A 23038-nucleotide genomic window follows, 5' to 3' on the forward strand; every position below is an offset into this window, starting at 1 on the left:
AATTTGTGTTTTTGCCTGTATCTCAGCTAATAAATGGTAAAGCCCTTATGTGCCAGGTCTTTTCTGCAACATATAACATCTTGTACACAATAGGAATTGAATAAATGTTTGTCAGATAGATTTGTAGACATGCCTAGACCCTCAAGGAGATTACAGTCCAGTTGGAGGGGCTGAGCACAAGGAGGAGCAAAGTTAAATAACAGAAGAGATAAAATAAAATAAATATAATAATAGAGCTGAAGTTATAAGGCAGTTTACAATTAATGACCAAATAAATAGTATAGATAGCCAGTGCTATGAGTACACAGCTCCTATCACCCCTGGCATGGAAAAAAAAGTTGTCTGCTTTGGCAACTGTATCTAAAAATTACCCCCAGGACCTTGATGTAGACTTGTTTTATTACAATAGGAATATAAGTGGTTTGGCACACTTTTGAAAGGACTGTAAGTGGCTCCCCACAGTGATTTAAGTTCAATTAAACTGGGTATTGACAATCTGTAGACTTCCCTTCCATCTAAGCATTGTGATAGAAAAATTGCCATTTTCAGACTAGGCAAAGAGACAGATACATGCGTAGAGTAGAAGTCTTATTCGTCTAGCTTCTTCCTTCTTTTTTTTCTCTTCTTTTTTACTTCTACTCTTCTTCCCAATTACCTATCCCCATGGAAACAGATGGAACAGTTTACAACAGTTGTAATTACTATTATTATTAATAATAATCACCACAGTAATAATACCAATCAGAGACAACGATGGGAAAAAAGCAGGAGGGAAAATTAAATCAGGGCTCTTTATATATAAACAATTATACAGTTAGTGAAACTGCATCTAGAAAAGCTAGGTAGGTCATCTGGATACCCCAGGCAACTGTTCCTTTAAAAAAACGTATCTCGAATTATGGATAATATGGATTTTGACCACATGATCCACTTAATAGGATGCTCTCCCATTAAACGATGTTGCTGACTTTTAGCCTAAACTCCTTATTTTGTCATTTGAGTCCAACACTATTAAATCTGTGTAGTTTGATAATGTGGATATAGATCAATGGCTTTAAAAGTGCTGGCACAGAATCTGACAGAACCCAAGTATTCAGAGTTTATTGACCTGTCTTTAGAATAATAAATGGGGTCCTCACAATCAGTGTCCTTGAGATCCAAGGTCTGGGAACACCTTATAAGCACCAACCTTGCAAAATTGTTGTGAGGATCAAATGAGATATTTGTAAAGAGTTTAGCACAATGCCTGACATTCGGTAGATACCATTTAAATGATGATTCCCCTCCCTCTCTCTTTTTGAGACTTCCTTATAATTAAATTTTTAAAAGGTTACTTTTTTTTCTTATAGCTATGGTGGCTAAATTCAGATGTGATCTGGGTCCCATTTTAATGTTGTGGCAAATTTCCAGTTTTTTTCTTTACTTTCTAAGTTCAGGTTTCAAGTGTCATAGACAACAGAATTTGTGAGCTGCAGCAGAATACAGAAGTCATTTCAATTTTACTTATAGGAAAACTGAGGACCAGGGAAATAAAATTACTGACTGAAGGTCATACAGGAAATTGATGACAGAGTTGGAATTTCAAGGTATCTCCAGATGAGTGCTCTTTCTGCCACATAATTTAATTCACTTGAATAAATTATTTAGAACCTACTATGTATTAAGAGCTGTGCTAATATGGTCAATCTGATTCATAAAACAACATAGCTAGGAATGGCTTATTAGCAATATTTAACTTCTCTGCCTCCTTTTTTTCCTTTTTGTTTCCCTTTTCCTCAGATAACCACTTGTCTATCCAGGACATTTCCAGTGTGTTACTATACTCTTATTAAACAGTGGCCATCACTTGATTCCCTCAGCCTTATCTAGCACTAGCTCTCTTATAAATACTTATCTAGCCTATGTCACACTCCCTTTCATTCTAATGTCATGTTAGAAATCCCTGTGGTAAATAGCTGCTTCCTAAAGTGTTGGTGACTATGATATCATATATTAAGCTTTATATTAGGATTCTGAGGGATACTAAACCTAAACCCAAAGGAATGAATCCTATAGCATTCCAAGTAGTTTCTGGCAAGCCAGTGGATGGAGACTTCTGGTGAATTTGGGGACACAAATTTGTTAAATCATATTCCATGTTGGTTGAATTAATTCATGTATCATTGATACAGTCAGTTTGGTCTTTGTGGATGTCTTTGTAAGTTTCATTGAAGGATGCATAGCATGATGATAAGGTAGGAATGTTGAGGGAGTATGGTTGCATGTTAATATGTAATGGCTTCTGGGTCTCCCACAAACACTCCAGTTAAGCTTTAAATGTGCACCAGAAAATAATGATAAAAAACCAATGAGAATAATTTATTCATTAAATTAAATTTTTTATACAGCTGCTGTGTGCCAGGCACTGTGCTAAGTGCTGGGTGTACATAAAAAAAGGCATTTGATAATCCCTGCCCTCCAGGAGCTCACTGCCTAATTCATCACAGCCTAACACATAGAAATAAGATAAAGGATATGGGGGGGGGGGGATTACCCTATAAGGAGTAGAGGGAGAGAGGAGTAGAGGGGGTGTGATGAAGGCCTATAGCCAGGGTGGGAAGTAATCTGAGGATTTGAAAGTTTCAAGGTCAGTTTTATTTTTCAGAACGTTGAATTTTTGGAGACAATGAAGTCCAGGAAAATGAAGTCCAGCTAGGTAGGAAACGATAAGGAAAATTCCCTTAGGGCTCTCTTTAAATTGTGAAGGATCAGGAAGGAGCTCCCTGATGTCCATCCTCAAACTCTCTAACCAGAGGAAAGGAGGGCACCCAGGAATAGGGATGCTGAAAAGGAGTGAAAATCAGCAATAAATTCCTTAATCCATTTGAGAATGAGAAAAAAAAATAATCTTGCAGGATCCCTGGACAGAGATAAATTAGAATACATGGAAGATGCAATACAAATCAGCTGAGTGCCATAGAAGGATACAGACCCAGAGCCGGCTCAGGATCTTTTGGCCCCAGTGAACAACGGGAGTTCCCAGAGCCCCAGCAAGAGACAAGACTGAGCACGCCAAGCAGAGAACAGCCCAGTGTCCCAGTGATAGTAGGAGACAGGCCAGGAGCAGCAGCATCCAGTCAGCCTGGGCCAAATCTAGCTTCTTGACCACTGGGTCATGAACCAAAGAAGGAGATGGGGACAGATAATTCTTTCAGAAGGTGGTACCTAGTCCCAGCCACTACAGTGAAGACCAAGCAAGGCCTGCCCATACTACCGAGGGAATAGAATTTAACCTAAGCACAAGCTCCTGACCCAAAAAATGAAACTAGAGATCGGAGTAAACAGAGCATTATACCAGGCACAGAGGAGATGCCCAAGGAGTAAAGCCAGAAGAGGAGAATAACTATACAATAAGTCCAAGTAAATCCTATAGAGGAAAGAATGTCTTGGCTGTAAGGACTGCATAAATAGCTGGAATAAATGAAACAAAATAAATAAAATGGAAGAGCTAGAAAGGAAACGCTTGTAAAGATAAGTAGTACTTTTGAACAGTTAGCGGTAAACATTACTCAAGAAAATGAGGATGGAACACAGAAAAAACAATTTATCTATGAAATAATGAGAAACATTAAAATAAAATTAAAAGATTGAAAGATAGGAGAAAATTAAAGAAATTTAATATTTACATAAAACTGATCCAGAAAACAGGCCCAGAAGAGATAACTTAAATATCAGTGAACTGCCTGAAAAATCAGATAATAGATATTGGTTATGATATTAAGCAGCAGACAATGCTGGACTTGGAATCAGAAAGACCCAGGTTTATGTCCCACTTCTGGCACTTGCTAATTATATGATTATGTGTAAATATCTCATCTGCAAAACAAAGCTAATCATAACTGCAGAAGTATTCTCTTAGAATGGTTGTAAAGTCTAGATAAGATTGAGGCAGATAGGTGGCATAATGGAGAGAGTGCTGGGCCTGGATTCAGGAAGACCTGAGTTTAAATCCGGCATCAGATACTTACTAGTTGTGTGACCCTGGGCAAGTCACTTAACACTGTTTGTCTGTTTCCTCATTTGTAAAATGAACTGAGAAGGAAATGGCAAACCACTGCATTATCTTTGCCAATAAAACCTCAAATGGAGTCACAAAGAATTGGACATGACTGAAACTATTGAACAACAATAACCAGATAGCATAGTGTTTAAAAGGCTTTACAAACTTTAAAACACTATATAAATATCAATTATTTATTATTAAGTTTCCTAACCACTTTTCATCAAAGTAGTGATAATGACTGTTTTCACCCCTCATTCTTTTCTAGGGCATGCCAAGCTATGACTGGAGGATGGGTATCAATGTGACCACATCCTACACCCAAATTGTTAAACAAATTTCACTAGTTGCCTGCAGAATCATACCTGAGGCATTATGCTGACTTTAACAGCTATTATTAGAACTGCTGAAGGGATATCTAGAAAATTCTCCTTTAGGGAAAGTTGCTACATGAATAAGATGAGAAAATCAGAAAAGGCAATAACAATCATTGTTCCAATGGGAATAGTGAGATGGCTGGTGTATTAACTCACTAAGGTGGTGTCTGGAAAATGGAAGCTATCTCTAAGCAAACCAAACATTTTAGTGTTTTCACATCTCTGTCACTTATTAGTTATGTGACCTTGGGGACTTAATCTCTCTTAATTCAATTTCCTCATCTTCAAAATGGGGAGATTATTATATGATTGTATTACCTACCTAAAATGCTTATTGTGAGGATAAAGTAAAATATTATATGTGAAGGTATCTAGAAATAGAAGATAATTTTTATTGGTACAAAGCAAAGCAGTTAGATATTTTAAAAACGCCAATAATGTTTGTGTATCAATCAGGTTATTTGGATCTGTCTGTCTATCTATCTATCTATCTATCTATCTCAGAAGAATTCTCATTATCACTGAGAGATAGTACTCTAGAAACAAATTTTCTTCATCTTGAATGTTTCTTTCAAGAAATGGACCATTACCATCTGACCCCTAGGCATTGGTTGCTCCACCCCCATCATACTTATTTTACATGATTGGTTTGTAAGTAAAACAGGGGTTAAAGTAGATAATACAATTCATCAGCAGTCCTGATTCAGCTTTCCCAAGTCATAAAATTTATCATAGAAGCTACATGAAGCAATATTCAGGAAGGTATATATGGGGATGGATTATAGAACCATCAGGCTGTACAAGACAGATTGGGGTCATCAAACTCTTTGGTTTCTATGCTTCCCTATCAGACATAATCTCCATATCATACTCAGACACACTAGCAACTGATTTTACTTCAGAACCCACTTTTATAAGAGAAGGGACAAGGAGACCAGGGAAACATAACTGGTCCAGGGAAATAAATTAAAAACATCAATATGGGCCAAAGGGATTTGGACTCTAACATTGAACACTCCATTGATAAAAGGGAATATTTTTTTTTCTAATTTCTCTGACTGTATTGGATCTGACATTTTCCTTTGCTAACATCACCAGTTTTTTCCCCAAGTTGATTCTCATGCCACAAGTTGATCCAAAATTTCACAGGAAATCAAAAACTGTAAGGCAAGTGTTCAAATAAGAATTTGACTCATTTACCCAACTTCTTTGAGGGATAATTATCTACTCCCTTTCTAAGATTTAACTACCACTGGGTCAGATTAATGGATACAATTCAGTTCATAGTTGCCACAAAAACATCAACATATCTTCAGTTCCAGGCAAGAACTAGATGCATCCTTTTGGTAACTTGGACCTCGAGAACTGTATGTCCTACTGTGTATATGACCAAAGATTGGTCCCTGATCTACTGTGGAGTCATTTCCAACCTCCCACTACCACTGCACTGATTGCTAGCCTGTCCACTTTTCATCCCAACAAAGATGTCTTGTATTTATGAATAGATTATCCAGTGCTAATCTGAAATTAGCAAGGATCCTTCAAGTTGAATTATATACTCCCAACTAGGTGTGATTCATCAAAGCTCACTCTTTCTATTGAAGATCTTTTTAATCTTATTTAATATTTTACTTTTTCTAATTATATGTAAAAATAATTTTAACATTCTTTTTTTTTCAAATATTGAGTTCCAAATTCTCTTTCTTCCTTACCCCCCTCATTGAGAAGGCAAGCAATTTGACATAGGTTATACATGTGTAATAATTTGGGGGGGGCAGGCAATGGGGTTAAGTGACTTGCCCAGAGTCACACAGCTAATAAGTGTCAAGTGTCTGAGGCCAGATTTGAACTCAGGTCCTCCTGACTCCAGGACTGGTGCTCTATCCACTGCACCGCCTAACTGCCCCTATACATGTGTAATAATGCAAAAACACATTTCTATGTAAGTCATTCTGTGACAGAAAACAGACAAAAATAAAAACTCAAGAAAAATAAAGAAAAAGTATCTTTGGTCTACGTTCAGGCTCCACTAGTTCTTTCTCTGGAGATGGACAGCACCTTCCATCCTAAGTCCTACAGAGTTGTTTTGGATCATTGTATTTGTGAAAATAGTTAAGTTATCCAGAGTAGATTATCATACAATACTGCGTACTGTATACAATGATTTCTTGGTTCTGCTCATTTCACTTTGCATCAATTTATGTAAGTCTTTCAATTTTTTTTTTCTGAGAACATCCTGCTCATCATTTCTTAAAGCACAATAGTATTCCATCACTATCATATACAACAACTTGTTCAGCCATACCCCAATTGATGGACATCCCGTTAATTTCCAATTCTTTGCCACCACTAAAGGAGCTGCTATAAATTTTTTTATACATATAGGTTATTTTCCTTTTTGTTTTTTAATCTCTTTGAGATACAGATCTAGTAGTGGTATTGTTTGGTCAAAGACTATGCATAGGGAAGCAGAGAAACCAAAGAGTTTGATGACCTCAATTTGTCTTGTACAACCTGATGGTTCTATAATCCATTCCTATGTATGCCTTATTGAACATTGCTTCATGTAGATTCTAGGATAAATTCTATGATATATGCCCTTTAGGCATAGTTCCAAATAGCTCTGCAGAATGGTTGAATCAGTATACAACTTCACCACTAGCAAATTAATGTTTTAATTTTCCCACACCCCTTACAACATTTGTCATGTTCCTTTTCTGTCATGTTAGCCAATCTGACAGGTGTGAGATAGTATCTCAGAGCTCTTTTAATTTGCATTTCTCTTATCAATAGTAACTTACAGCATTTTTATATGACTATAGATAGCTTTGATAACTTTGTCTGAAAACTGCCTCTTCATATCCTTTTACCATTTATCAATTGAGGAATAGCTCTTATTTCTACAAATTTGACTTAGTTTTTTTTTATTTCTCATTTTGAGAAAGTCTTTATCAGAGAAACTCACTGTAAATTTTTTTCTCAGTAATGATTGCCAACTATGTATTTTCCTCCATCCTATTTTCCCAATGTTTATCCTACTCTCTCTCTTTCTCCCTTTACCCTGTCCATTATCAAAAGTATTTTGCTTCTGACTTTTACTTCCCCCAAATTGCCCTCCGTTCTATCAGCTCCCTGCCCCCTTCTCTTACTCCCTTTCCTTCCTATTTTTCTGTATGGTAAGATAGATTTATACACTCAACAGAATGTGTAAATTATTCCTTTTTTTGAGCCAATTCTGGCATCTTTTGTCAGATAATTTATCCCATTATGTCCCTGCCTTCCCCCTTCTTCTTTTTCATCACTCAATTTAATTTTGTTTTTTGAGATAATCACATCATCACATTCAACTCACAGCTCTGCTTTCTGCCTGTGCATACACCTTCTAACTGCCCTAATAAGGAAAGTTTTCAACAGTTATAAATATCATTTTCCCCTGTAGGAAAATAGTTTAACCTTATCAAATCCTTTATGATTTATCTTTCCTGTTTACCTTTTTATGCTTCTTTTGCATTTGTGTTTAAAGATTGAATTTTCTATTCAACTCTGGTCTTTTCATCAGGAATGCTTGAAAGTCTTCTATTTCATTAATGTCTATTTTTTTTTCTCCTGAAGGATTATGTTCAGTTTTGCTAGGTAGGTGATTCTTGGTTGTAATCCCAGCTCTTTTGCTCTCTGGAATATCATATTCTAAGCCCTGTGATGTTTTAAGTTAGAAACTGCTAAATCTTGAATTATCCTGACTGTGGTTTCATGATATTTGAATTGTTTCTTTATGGTTGCTTTCAGTATTTTCTCCTTGATCTGGAAGCTCTGGAATTTGGCCACAATATTCCTTGGTGTTTTCATTTTGGGATCTTTTGGAGGAGGTGATTGGTAAATTCTTTCTATCTATTTTATGCTCTGGCTCTAGAATGTCAGGGCAGTTCCTAATAATTTCTTGAACGATGGTGTCGAGGCTCTTTTTTTATCATAACTTTCAGGTAGTCCAGTGATTCTTAAATTATCTCTCCTGTATCTATTTTCCAGGTCAGTTGTTTTCCAATGATATATTTCACATTTTCTTCTATTTTTTTCATTCTTTTGATTTTGTTTCATTGTTTCTTGATGTCTCATAAATTCATTAGCTCCCATTTGCCCAATTCTATGTTTTAAGGAAGTATTTTCTCCAATGAGCTTTTGTACTTCCTTTTCCATTTGGCCAATTCTACTTTTTAAGGAGTTCTCTTCAATGAATTTTTGTATATCATTTTTCCATTTCCAATTCTTCTTTTCAAGGAATTATTTTCTTCATTGGATTTTTCTGCCTCTGTTAACATCTGGCCTATTCTGTTTTTTACGGTGTTATTTTCTTCAGTATTTTTTTGTTCCTCCTTTACCAAGATATTGGTTGTTTTTTTTTCATGGTTTTCTTAAATCATTCTCATTTCTCTTCCCAGTTTTTCCTCTACCTTTCTTACTTGATTTTTTTTTTGGCTAGGCAATGGGATTAAGTGACTTGCTCAGGGTCACACAGCTAGTAAGTGTCAAGTGTCTGAGGCTGGATTTGAACTCAGGTCCTCCTGACTCCAGGGCCAGTACTCTATCTACTGTGCCACCTAGTTGCCCCCTTATTTGATTTTTAAAATTTTTTTTGAGCTTTTCTATGATCCAAGACCAATTCATATTTTTCTTTGTGGCTTTGGATGTGGGAATTTTGCCTTCATTGCCTTCTTCTGAGTGTGTGTTTTGATCTTCCTTGTTACCATAGTAACTGTATGGTCAGAATTTTTTCCTGTTGTTTGCTTATTTTCTAACCTATTTCTTGACTTTTAACTCTATGCTAAAGTAGGGCTCTGCTTCTCAAGTGGAGGGAGTCACTAACCCAAGCTTCAGGTTTTTTATGCAGTAGTTTTCAGAGGTAATTTTGGGGATCTGTAAGTTTTTGGCTCTTTCAAGGTGGTAAGATCTAGGGAGAGATGTGTTTACTACTTTCCTATCGTGTGCACTGGTTTTGAGTGGCCACAAGCTCTTTTTTTCTTCAACCTTGGAACTGTGACCAGGGTTCCTGCTCTCCTGTGGCCATAAGCTCTGCTCTGCTAGTGCTCCTCCTTGCCCTGGGACTAAGACCCATGACTTCGACCCAGATGCAAGTATAGTCAGTGTAACAGAGTCTTGCCCCTGGTAACAGTAAAGGGACCGCAATAAATCTCCTTATCATCCATTGTCCAATGCATTTACTGTAGGTGGACTGAGAGATCTGTAAACTGCCACTGCTGCCACTGATTCAGTTATCCTGAGTCCTGCTCCTGGTTTACTGGGGCCCTGTCTGCACTGGTACAGCCTGTGCTGGATTGAATTCTTTCACCCTGGTGCAACAGACCTTCTAAGTTGTCTTTGGCTGCAAAATTGTTTCACTGCATCTTTTTTGTGGGTTCTGCCACTCTATAATTTGTTTAGAGTAATTATTTAAGGTATTTGAGGGAGAGGTCAGGCAAGTCCCTGCCTTTACACTACCATCTTGGCTCTGCCCTGTATATTAAAGATTGAGTACTAGGGGATACCAGACAACATGCCACTGGCTTGGGCTTCATTCACCTCCATGAAGCAAGTCATTAAGGCAAGTTATAGCTATCCTACCCTATAGCCTACTGGGACTGGATAGAAAGCATGTGAAAGGAAGAAAATAGTATCCAATTACCAGTTTCATTTTTCTATCTGTACACTGGAAGCTCCCAGGAGAAAAATAACAGAGGACAAGGGGCAACTTTGAAAGAGAAGTCTGTTAGGAACACTTCAGTCAACCTTCCCCTCTCTCATCTATTGCCTGCTGTGTTTGTAACAAGGGTTAGTGATGCCTATTAAGTGAATTGTGGATAGCATTTTGGAACATTTAATTGTTCCTTTATATCTTATTTATATTGCATATATCAAAAAACTGCCAATATTTGGATTATTAAAGCTCTAATTCATCCTTGGGGCCTAGAAGACAGCACTGGAAAACTGTCATTAGCTCTAAAATGAATGATGGTTTTTTAGACAGATCTTCCCTGTCTTTCATCCTAGAAAATGAATATAATTTTGACATAATGAACACATGCATGTATGCATGAATGCTGGCATGAATGGATGAGAGAATGAGTGAATAAATGAATGAATACACTAACAGCAAAATTTAGAGTTTCTTAGGATACATTACAACTGTATCAGTTGAACATGAGGTTAAGAAGTCATCCTTGATTTTACCCTTTCCCTCTCCCTTCATATCCAAGCAGTTATAAATTCTTATCAAAAATACCTCTATAAAATCTTTGGCATCTATCCCCTTCTCTCTACCCATAAGCTTCCACTCTAACTCAGGCCATCACCACTTCTACTTTGGACTATTGAAAATTACATCTAAATTGATTTCCCCATTTCAATTCTCTATGCTCTCCAATTCAGATTCAACACAACTGTCAAACTGATAACCTTAAAGCCCAGGTATGGTCAAGTCATTCTCTGTTCTTTTTTGCTTCTTGAGTAAAAGTCACGTGCTTTTGCCATCTGAAACACTGCCCGATTTGTGCCCAGGCTACCGATCGAGGCATATTGGACATATCTTTCCTTCATAGTTTGGTACAATGAAAATAATAATGATTTTGTTGTCACAAGACTTCAGTTTGTATCTAGTCTGTGTTGTATGACCTTGGATAAATCACCTACGTGTCCAAGTTTCTCATTCAGTATCAGAGGGAAGGTTGGGCTAGATGACCTCTAATGTCCCTTCTAGCTCCAGATCTGATTTCTATTCTATGGCGTATTATATTCTAAGCAACTCATCTATTTCCCTATACACAAAATACCATCTCGTCTCACTGTGCCTTTGCATAGGCTGACCTCTGTTGCTGAAAAGCGCTCCCTCATCAACTGAGATTCTTAATATTCCTAGCTTCCTTCAAGTTTCAGCTCAAGGTCACTGCCCATATACTACGCCTCAGTTGTTTTTGTCCTCCATCTCTCCCCTTCCAAGCGAATTACTAGGTATCTATTTAGTTATGGACATGTTATCTCCCTTGAATGGTATGTAACCTCCTTGAGGGCAGATATTGCTTCATTATTTTGCTTTTTTTATCCTACAATGTCTAACACAGAGTAGATATTAAAGAAATGTTGGTTGAATTATTGATTACATGAATGAAATCTAATATGAAGGATATCAATGTTGAAGAACTCTGTCCCCCACAGTACAATATATGGTATAATGTGAAATTTATATTTTGCAGTTTGACTACACCTACAGTGGTGATTCATAAATTTTTGACATTTGGATTTGATTTTGTAATGTATTCCATTTTCTAAAATTGTCATACTTTTTCTAAGATGTGAAGTAGCTAAAAGATGTGTGTATGGGGGTGGGGTGAGGTGGCGAGGTAGCCTAGCATAGTGGAGAAAGTCCTAGATAGGGTGTCAAAAAGAACTGCTTTCAAGATTTGCCTCTAAACTAATTTGCTCTAGGACAAAAGGCGAGTAACAACCCATATGAGACCTCTTCCTCATTGGCAAAATGGAGATAGTAATGCCTGCAGTATCTGCCCCACAGAATAGTTATATGGCTTCAATGAAATAATGTAAAATTTAAAATGCTATTCAATATAGGCCCAAAGCCTTACTCCATAATGTGTGTGTCTTGTTAATATTATATAAGTAAACTGAAACAGTGGTACAAAGGGAAAGGGCACTGTATTTAGAATCAGAGAACCTCTCTAGACTTTATGTTTCTTATTTGTGAGAAGACTAGTTGGTTTCTGAGATCCCTTTCAACTCTAAATCTATGACACAAGTTTTGTTTTGAGACTTTTTGAAGAATTTCAGTATTTCTCTTAAAGATTACTAGAAACATGTCCTGGGTATGGTGACCCACACCTGGAAGATCTATTGCCTGAGAGACTGAATCTAGTGGATCTCTTTGAGCTCAGGACTTAAGAGTGGCACTGTGTTATGCTGATCATACTAAGTTAGTACTTAGCTCATACTAAGTTCACCATTTATATTGTCAGTCCTGAGAAGGGGCACCACTAGGTTACCTAAAAAGGGGTGAACTGACCCAGGTTAGAATTGGAGCAGGTCAAGGATCCTGTGTTACTCAGTAATGGCCCCTGCATTTTCAACATGGCTAAGATAGGGAGATACAATCTGAGAAAAAAAAAAGATTATTGGAAATATGTTGGATATCTCCAACAACAGTTAGAGATCATGACTCTTTTGTATGTTACCACATAACAGTCTTGATATTTGCTTGTTTCTTTAGAGATGAAAGGAAATATTTATTCAACCATAGTTTTCAGGCTAGTAAGTTTTGGAGACAAATGTGGATCTAGTACTTCTTGAGTCCCAGTTGAGCATTTTATCAACTATGTTATGCTGCTTATCCTTTCTTTGCTTATATCATACTTTAGAAAAACCATGTGGTAGATCTAGAAATTGAAACAGAATATGAAAACCAGCCAAAATGTAAAAACTGTGTGAATCATCATTATTGTAGATATAGTCAAATTCTAGCAAAACATAAAATTCACATTATACTGTATCATATTAAATGCAATATACTTCTTCAATAATGATACTCATTTGTTCTGATTTTATTCAGTAACAAAGTTATTAATCAACCATTCAACCAGCATTTCCTATGTACCTATTATGTATTAGCCATTGGGGATAGAAAACAAACAAACACACAAACAAACAACAATAATAACAAAAACAAAGCTATTTCTGATCTCAAGGAGCTTATGTTCTCTTGGAAAGAAACATTATATACACAGATAAGTAAATGTAAAATATATAAAAATAAACATTACATATCTAGTGTATATATATATATAATGTGCATATTATTGATACAATGTATATTACATATATAATGTGTATACATAGTATAGTGTTTGTGTTGTATATATATGGATAGATGACTGGTAGATGAAAGGAGGATCTTGAACTAAGAGAATGAATTTGAACTAGGAGAATCAGGTAGGAAAGATTTTTTTTTTGTTTTTTGTTTGTATGTTCGTTTGTTTGTTTTTTCAGTAGATGATGCTTGAGTGGAAACTTGAAGGAAGCTAAAATTTCTAAGAATAGGAAGTTAGGAGGAAGATCATTCCAGGCATTTGGGAGAGACTAGAAAAGACAGAAAAACAGTAGTTGGGATATGATGTAACAGAAACATAAAGTAAGCCATCTTGGCTGGAATGAAGCATCAATTAGAGGAGGTAATATATATAGTCAAGCTTAAAAGATAAGTTTGGGCCAACTTGTGAAAGGAGTACTATGTATTTTATCCTAGAAGCAAGAGGAAATTATTAAAGCTTGTTGAGCAGTTTAGTGACATTGTCAGTCCTGAAAAGTAGGTGAATTTTGTTATTCAGGAACTGTGAAAAATCAGTCAATTAGCATTATAAACCACATACTATGGTGCCAGGTACTGTGCTTAGTACTAGGAATGTAAAGTCAAAATGGAAAGATTCCTTGCCCACAAGGACTTTATATTTTAATTTTCCCTGGTAATAGGATATGAGTTTTGATTAATTCAATTCAATGGTGATGAGGCTTGTGAGGCTCAGTCTCTGCCACAGCATTCTGATAGCCCTAGGTATAATAGGTGGGATACATTAATGACAGTATACATTAATGTTAATACGTTAGATGGCAAAATCAGAATTCCAAAAGGTCGTGACAATGACCCAGAACAATGGGCCAAATTTAGCATGACCAAATTGAAGAGATATAAATACAAAACCCTAAGCTTGAAATTAAAATGGAGAGGGGAGGAAGTAATAAACAACTTGTAGATGTTATGTCCAAATAAATGTTAATGATCTTTGAAAAATCCTAGGACATATGTGAGGTATTAAACCCTAAGATACTGGAAATTGGCAAATGTCCTAGATTCTAAAAAGGTGAAACAGATGAATTCTTTATAGAAAAATCCACTTAACCTGGAAAATTTTTCAAATGTATAATTAAAGGGATGAATTGTAATCATAAAGATAAGGCAAATCCTCCTATCTGCAGGAGATCTTTTTTCAGGCTACTTCCCTGACCCTCTATTCCCAGCTACACCTGTCTTCTTTCTACTCTGTATAAATTTTATGTTTATCAAACTCTTTACCTATTTCTTCTTAGATTATGATTTAAGTTCCTTGAGAGCAGGAGCTGTTTGTTTTTGTTTGTTTGTTTGTTTGTTTGTTTTCTCAGAAATTAGAACAATGTCTGGTATCTAGTAAGGGCTTTATCAATTGACTGGTTTCCATCTCTGAGAAATTGTTTCTATAATTAATTTTCCTTCCTTGATGCCTAGTTAGCTCATTTGTAATATGAAGGTAGTAGAGTGGATGATGTCTCTGGTAACTTCTATCTCTAAAGATCTATGAAGAATAGTAATTATTAACATTACTTGGGATTTTCCTTTGCTTGGAAAGTAGGATGAGAGGGATAGTGATGTGAGTACAATGACTTTTTTTTTTATATACCACCATTGGATATTAGAGATTTCCCTTTCATAATCAGACCCTTCCTTGTTTTATGTCTTATTTTGGTGCCCCAAAACATCTCAGAGATCAACCTGTCACAAGACATCAAATTTCTTGGAAAAAGAAATCTAAACTTGTGTAATCATTTGTGTTGGACTTGATGGTTTTTAAGATTTCTCACAACTTTAAATCTATAATGTCATGAGCCTATGACTAGTCTATGTCCTTCATCCATTCAACTTGCATACTGGTTGGTTATCTTCCCCAGTCACTTTCAGAATATAAAAGAAATGCAGTGATTGGGTATCTGTGAATGGCAGCTAAAAAGATAAAAATAATAGTCAATAAACATTTTTAAGTGTCGACTATGCATCAGGCATAATGCTAAGTGCTGAGGAAACAAAGAAAAATAAGGGACAATCTCTACTTTCAAGGGACTTACAGTCTAATAATGGAGACACCATGCAAATAATTATGTATGAGTATATGTATAAATAACTATGTACAAAAGTGAAAGAAAAGATAAATTGGAAATAATCAAGGAAAGATAATAGAATTAAGAGTGATTAGGAAAGGCTTCCTGAAGAAGGTGGAATTTTAGCTGGAACTTGAAGGAAGCCAGGGAAATCATGAGTGGGTAGAGATGAGTAGGGAAAGTATTCTATGTATGATGGATAACCAGATATAATGCTCAGTCAGGAAACAGAGTGTGTTGCTTGAGGAGAAGCAAGAACAGGAGAGGAAGGATTGCTAGGTCACAGAGAATATGGTGGATTATAAGGTGTAAGAAGATTAAAAAGATACACGTGTGTGTGTGTGTGTGTGTGTGTCTGTGTTATAAAGAGTTTTGAATGACAGAGGGTTTTATATTTGATCTTGGAGGTGATAGGAAGCTACTGGAGTTTATTGGGTAAGGGGGTGATATGCTCAGACCTAAGCTTTAGGATGATAATTTTCACAGCTGAGTGGAGGCTGGACTGGTGTGGGGAGAAACTCCCAGCCAGGAGACCAACCAGCAGGCTATTGCAATATTCCAGGAATAAGGACTAGATGAAGGTCTATACCAATGTTGTGGCAGTCAGAGAAGAGAAGGGGACATATGTGAGAGATATTAAGAAAGTGAAATCAGCAACTCTTGGCCACAAATTGGATATGGAGATATGATAAAGGGTGAGGAGTTGAGGGTGCCACCTATGTTGTAAGCCTGAATGACTGAGAAGCTGGTGATACCTTTAATGGTAATAGGGAAGTTAGGAAGAGGGGAGGGCTAAGATAACAAATTCAGTTTTAGACATCTTGACCTGAAGATATATACAGGACATCCAGTTCCAAATGTTCAATAAGCAGTTGGAGATGTGAGACTGGAGGCCAGTAGGGAGGTTAGGACACAGTAAGTAGATTTGAGAATCATTAGCCTAGAGAAGATGATCAAATTCATGAACTGATGAAATTACCAAATGAAATATTACAGAGGGAGAAAAGAGGAGGGCCCAGGACTCTGGGGGACACCCATGGTTAGTGGGTATGACCCAGATGAAGATCTAGCAAAGGAGATTAAAGAGAGGTCAGATATGTAGGAAGAAAACCAGGAGAGACTAGGGTAACAAGTAGGCCTGTTATAATTTAATTCTGCTTTTCAAGCTGCCTTTGATGTTCATTATCACCTTATTTCAGCTGTATTAATACGTATGAAAGGTTGTATTGGCCACCCTCCCCCTTCCCCCCAGGTCCTCAATTTGTCTCCTCTTGGATATATTATAACCTGTCATACATATTCCCCCAAAACTTAAAGATCACAGTATTTTGAGCAGCAAAACATGTGAAACAAGCAGATTTTTTTTAAGTTAAAAAAACACTGAAATCATTTTCCACAAAATAGAAGGCATACCTATACTAAGGAATGCAAGAGGCAAACATTGTACAATAGCAGTTGTTCTGAAGGAAAAATCTCATTGGCATTTTGTCTTATTCTTTATGTAACCTAAAAATCCATACCCATTGTTCCATAGTAGATGTTCCATAAATATGTATTGAATTGTTAAATATTCCTAGTCCTGAAGGGAAAATGGAGGTCTCTGTTCCTGATTTCTATAAAAGTAGTACTTCCCTGAAGCTGCTATATGCCAAAGGGCATACTGATAAACACTTAATGCAAAGAGCAAACTTAGAAACTCACATCTGCCAGCTCAACATATGTTTTGACCTTTAGGATAATACTGGAAATGAAACATGAGGAAGATTGAGGTTGCCATAATCCCTTTGACCTTGTTACAAAATGTCTATCTGACACATTTTTGTTCGCTAATTTCATTCAGCAGTGAACCAGCCAAAATAAGTAGTCATTTCCAGTTATGTAATCAGGGGACTCATTTTGTGATATGCACTAGAAATTTAGTTTGGGGAATATTTTGCCCAGGTTTGTGTAGCTAAACATGATGAGCTATAAAGTAACACATTTTGCTGCCTTATCCTCCTTGGCCTAAGTAATTTAAAAGAAATTATTAAAAATCTCTTTCAAAAACTTTATTGTTTTCCATTAGAATATTGTAAAACATGTTTTCAATGGAGGGGAGTTAGAGGGCAGCATAGAAAGCACTAGTTTTGAGAAGCTACAATTTCATGGTCCACACTTTGGAATTTTTGCCATTGTACACTCCCTTCGCAACTTTAAATAAAAAGGAATTGTAGGCAAAAATAGCTTTTTTTTTTTTAATGTACTCTCCATTCTCTGAATTCTGATGGCATGTCATTTCTAGCCCAAACTGTTTAACTTGATGCTAAATTGTCTAGTATTTTCTGTGTTATGAATAAATCTTGGCCATCTCAGTACATAGCAAGCCTTTGGATGTATGTTTGTAAAGGGATGGAGGTAAGATTGGGAGGACAGGAGAGACTTGTCTTCCTCTTCATATATTCCCCCACATCCCCTAGCAGAGAGCTGGAGGCAGAGTGACAGCATAGGCAATTCATGAATAAACACTTATTGAATGAATGATTGATTGCTATTGCTTGGGGCCCTGTGCTGTCTTGCTGCTTTGTTTTGTAACATCCCCTTCTGTTGTGTTGCATTGAACAGAGGATAAGATCTGGACTGCCGTGCAGCATAACAACACAGAGCTCACTCGAGTGCGAGGGGCACATCCCAAGAGGCCCTATGTCATGTACTTTAACTACAACAGCAGCATGGAGCAGCTGGAGGCGATAATCAACAGTGCAGAGTACTGTGAGCAGGAGGCCGCTTACCATTGCAAGAAATCTCGTCTGCTGAACACCCCTAGTAAGTTCTCTGCATCTCAGCTCTTTCTTTGCTTGACTATTGCTGGTTGTCCATTTAGGCCTTTGGGGCCAGGAAAGAGAAATATTCATCCTAGAATTACTTAGTATCCAAGTCACACTCATAAAAGTGAATGGAGAATCAGCCTTGCCAGGTGTAGTTACTCAGTGTGGATGGAAGGACTGGATTAGGTCAGGAAAATGTCCCGTATTCTTAATGCTGCTGATCACTCTTGTGGTAGGTTCTTAGAATCAACATGATACAGTGAGAAGAGCAGTGACTATGAAGTCAGAAGACCTGGGTTTCAATCCTGACTCTGATGGTTACCATCAATAAATGGTAAGCTATTTATTGCTTTTGGGCCTTGATTTCCTCCTCTATAAGATGAGGAGGTCAGTCTAGAAAGCCTCTAAATCTATCACTTTCTGACTTTGGGCACATCATTTAACTTAACCCTTCATGTTTCTCATTTAACAAGTGGGAATAATTATGACTACATAATATCCCTTCTGGCTCTAAATATTGAAAAGTCTTACTGGATCACATGTGATAACTTCTGTCAAATTTCTTTGAAGTTTATAAAGGTTTCCATAAATTCAGAGTAGTATTATTTTTGTCATTGTGGCTGCTACAACTATTCAAAGCTTTTAGTGTTGTCCTTTCCAAGTCAATGTAGAGTTATTTCACTGTTTTTCAGTTTAGCATATTTTAGGAACTAAATACTGGGATTCATTACAATGGAATGTGGCATATTTACTATACTGTAGAGTATACACTGGAATGCTGACTTCTAATGCTTTGATGCTCCTATAAAATGATTCTGCCTCTCAGTATCCTAACCCAGGAATGCATCGCTCTGGCCATATGAAAACCCAGCAGTGAATGTCAGCATTCACCATCACAATTTATCCAGCCCACGATTCTGTTGCTTCTGGGTATATCAAAGAATGTGTTGGAGTACACAATCATCAATTCTATTGTATTAAAGTCCACAAGTAATTTTTAAGATACTGCTATATGTAAAGCATTCTGAATTTGCCTCCTGGGGGAGATTAAAAAGGTTTACATGACTTAGTCTCTGCCTTTACGGAGTTTACAATGCAAAAGGCAGGTATGGTATAAAGGTAGGCAAGTAACTACAGTATCAGTATCTACAATGCAAGATAATACACAAAAAGTGCCTAAGAGCAATGTTAGTGAATTGCTTTTGAGTTCCAAAAAGGAGGAAGTTTCATTACTTATTAAGGCAGATTGTTGATGCAGGGAAGGTTTCTGGAGGAGGTAACATATGAGGTAGACTTTAAAGGATAGTTTGGAATTTAATATATGTTTATGGGCTATGAAGGGAGAGGTAGAAATAGCAATCAGTGAGAAAAATGGCAAACACATGTGAAAGCGCAGCGATTGTACTGTGGTCAGTGAATCAGTCTGTTAAGATTATCTATGGAAGTAAGCAGTGGAAGATAAAGCTGGAAAGAGGCTGGTATGTCCCTGTGGAGCACCTTAAATGAAAGGAAAAAATGAAAGAAACAATTATCAAGTTCCTACTATGTGCTAGCCACTATGGTAAGTGCCTTACAAATATTAATGCAATGGATCCTCACAACAACTGTGAGAGGTAGGTACTATTATTATCCCCATTTTGTGGTTGAGGAAACTGGACAAACAGAGGTTAAATGATTTGCCCAGGATCACACAGCTAGTAAGTATCGGAGGCTGGATTTATACTGGGTTATTCCTGACTGTAGGCCCAGTGCTCCATCCTTTGGGCCACTTATCTTCCAGTTTAAGGAATTTGAACTTTTATCCTGGAGATAATGGGGAAACACTGAAGTGTTTAGTGCAAAGGAGAGCTATGTTCAGTTCTACAAATAAGGAAGTTTAGTCTGGTTGTGATTCAGAGAGCAAGTTGGAACTACAAGAGAAAAGAAGCAGAGGGATTAATCAGTATGTCATAAACATTTATTAAGTGCTTTGTGTCCCAGGAATCACAATGAAAAAGTGAAATTTATTCCTTACCCCCAAGCAGATTATATTCTAATGGGAGATAACATGTATACACATAAGTATATTTAAAATATATGCAAAGTGAATACAAAGCAGTTTTTTTTTGTTTTGTTTTGGAAGTAGAGTTGTAGCATCTGGGAAATACCAGGAAAAGAATCATGTAGAAGGTAGGATTTAAGTGAAATTTTGAAGGAAACTAGCAATTCCAAGAGTCAAAGATAAAGAGGGAATGAATTCCAAGAATGGGGGAGAGTCAGTACAAGGGCACACAGAGAGTAGATGGAATGCTATGGGTACAACAGTGAAGAATCTAAAGAGGAGGAGTTAAGTGTAAGAAGATTGAAAAGGTAGAAAAGGACCAAGGTGTGAAGAGATTTAAACTTCAAACAGAAGAATTTATACTAACTGGAGGCATCATGGAGTCACTAGAGTTTATTGAATAAGGTAGTCACATGTTCTTAAGACCCGTTCTTAAGACCTGTTCTTAAGCAAAATCAATTTAGTGGCATGTGTGGAGGATAGATTGAAGTGAAGAAAGACTTAAAATATGAAAGCCATGTAAGAGGCTATTTTGGTAGTCCAGGTGAGAGGTAAGGAGGATGTGAATTATCAACCAATTAATCAATAAAACATTTATTAAGTACTTACTATTTTCCAGACACTGTGCTAAAACTCTCAGGATACAAAATGAGGTAAAAGACAGTCCCTGCCCTCAAGGAGCTTACAATTTGAAAAATGGGGCAGACAACGTGCACACAAATATAGGCAAAGCAAGTTATGTACAAGATATATAGGAAATAATTAGTAGAGGGAAGACATTGGAATTAAGAGGGCTTGGGGAAGGCTTTCTACAGAAGGTGAGATTTTAGTGGAGACCTAAAAGAATTCAGTAGTTGCAGAGTTCGGTGATCATTCCAGGAATTGGGGGCAGCCAGAGGGAAGGTCCAGAGCTGAGAGAAGGAGTGTTTTGTTCATGGAACTGCCAGAAAGCCAGTGTCACTGAATTGAAGAGTAAGTGGCAGGAAGTAAGATGTAAGAAGACAGGAAAAGTAGGAGGGAGCTAGGTTATGAAGCACTTTGAATGCCGAAGAAGATTTTGTATTTGCTTCTGGAGACAATAGGAAGCCACTGGAGTTTGTTGAGTGGGGTGGTGGTGGTGGTGATGTGATTGGACCTTTATTTTAGAACAATCACTTTAATAACTGAATGGATAGATAGGAGTGTGGCAGAGACTTGAGGCAGGCAGAACCAATAGCAACCTATTGCTAATAATCAAGGCATGAGATGAAGAGGGACTGCACTGGAATGGTGGGAGTATCAGATTACAGAAGAAGGCATATACAAGAGATGTTGCAAAGGTGAAATAGACCAGTCATGGTATCAGACTGGCTATGAAAGAAGTGAGAGATATTGAGGAATCCATGATGACTCCTAGATATTAAACCTGAAGGACTGGGAGAATAGTGTTGCACTCTCTGGTAATAGAGAAAGTAGAAGATGGGAAATGTTTAGGAAGAAAGATAATGTTTTCTTTTGGACATGATGAGTTTAAGATGTCTACTGGACATCCAGTTCAAAATGTCTGAAAGGCAATTGGAGATGTGAGATTGGAGGTCAGCAGAGAGACTGAGACAGGAAGAGTATATTTGAAAATTATCATCCTAGAAATGGTAATTACATGAATAAGAACTGATAAAATCACTGAATGAAATAGTATAGAGGGAGAAAAGAAGAGGGCCCAAGACAGAACTCTGAGGGACACCCATAGTTAGAGAACATGATGTGGAGGATGATCCAGCAAAGGACACAGAGGAGTGGTCAAATAGGTGTTAGGGAGAAAGTATAAGGAGAAAAATTGGAGGTATTTAATGTAAATGACCTTTTTAAGAAGTTTAGCTACAAAGTACATATAGCTACAAAGCTACAATGAATATTTAGTTACATATAGGATAGTAGGTATCAGGGATGGAAGGATCAGGTGATTTTTTTTTCAGGATAAGAGAGTCATGGGAATGTTTGTAGGAAAGGAGCCAGTAGAGAGAGTTTGAAAATAAGTAAAAGAGTAAAGATGACAGAGGGGTCAATCTGTTGGAGGAAATGGGATGGAACAAAATAATGAAGATGAAATGAGAAGAACCAAGAGAATATTGTGTACAGTAACAGCAATATTATTTTAAGAATGACTTTGAACAAGTAAGTAATTTTGACTATTATAAATACCAAAGTTAACTATAAAGGATACATGAAGAAAGATGCTATCTGCATCTGGGACCTGATGAGGTCACCAAGCGTATAGAGAAAAAAGAGAAAAGGACTCAGCATAGAATCTTGGAGTACACCCATAGTTAGCAGAAATGACATGGGTGTATGTATCCAAGGAGACGAATAAGAGGAACGAGAATCAAGAGAAAATGTTACTGTGAAAACTCAGATAGGACAAAGCATTCAGAAGGAGAGAGCAGTCAATATTGTTAAATGCAATACAAAGATCATAGAATATGAGGCTATTTGTGTTAGTGATTAGAATGTTGGTTACTTGAGACAGAGCTATTTCAACAGTGATGAGGTCAGCAGTCTGTCTTCAACAGATTAGGAAGGGAGTGAAAGGAAATGTGAAATCCAGAGAATAGATGGGTTTTTTAAGGAGTATGGTTGAGAAGAGGAAGAGAAATATAGGCTAATAGCAAGAATAGTAAGACTTAGTGAAGGCTTTTTTTTTTTTAGGGAATGAGGAAATACACAGAAATATTTGTAGGAAGCAGCGAAAGAATAAGTAGAGAGAGAAAGATTGCTGATTATAGAGAGACTAGATGATAATAGAGAAAAGTCAATTCACTAAAGAAAGTGGGGAGAATGG

The 23038-nt window shown here is 36.9% G+C and overlaps 1 protein-coding gene across 1 annotated transcript in view; it reads left to right on the top strand.

Moving 5' to 3' along the window:
* The window catches only part of CNTNAP5 (contactin associated protein like 5), an 880169-nt gene that overhangs the window by 555341 nt on the left and 301790 nt on the right, over positions 1–23038 (top strand). Inside the window, exon 13 of the mRNA XM_027854715.1 lies at positions 17977–18177. Coding sequence (XP_027710516.1) covers positions 17977–18177 — 201 coding nt within the window. The remainder of the gene's footprint in view (positions 1–17976; positions 18178–23038) is intronic.

This window comes from Vombatus ursinus, unplaced genomic scaffold (genome assembly GCF_900497805.2).
Source record: "Vombatus ursinus unplaced genomic scaffold, bare-nosed wombat genome assembly UNPS02010548.1, whole genome shotgun sequence".
Taxonomy (NCBI): Eukaryota; Metazoa; Chordata; class Mammalia; order Diprotodontia; family Vombatidae; genus Vombatus; species Vombatus ursinus.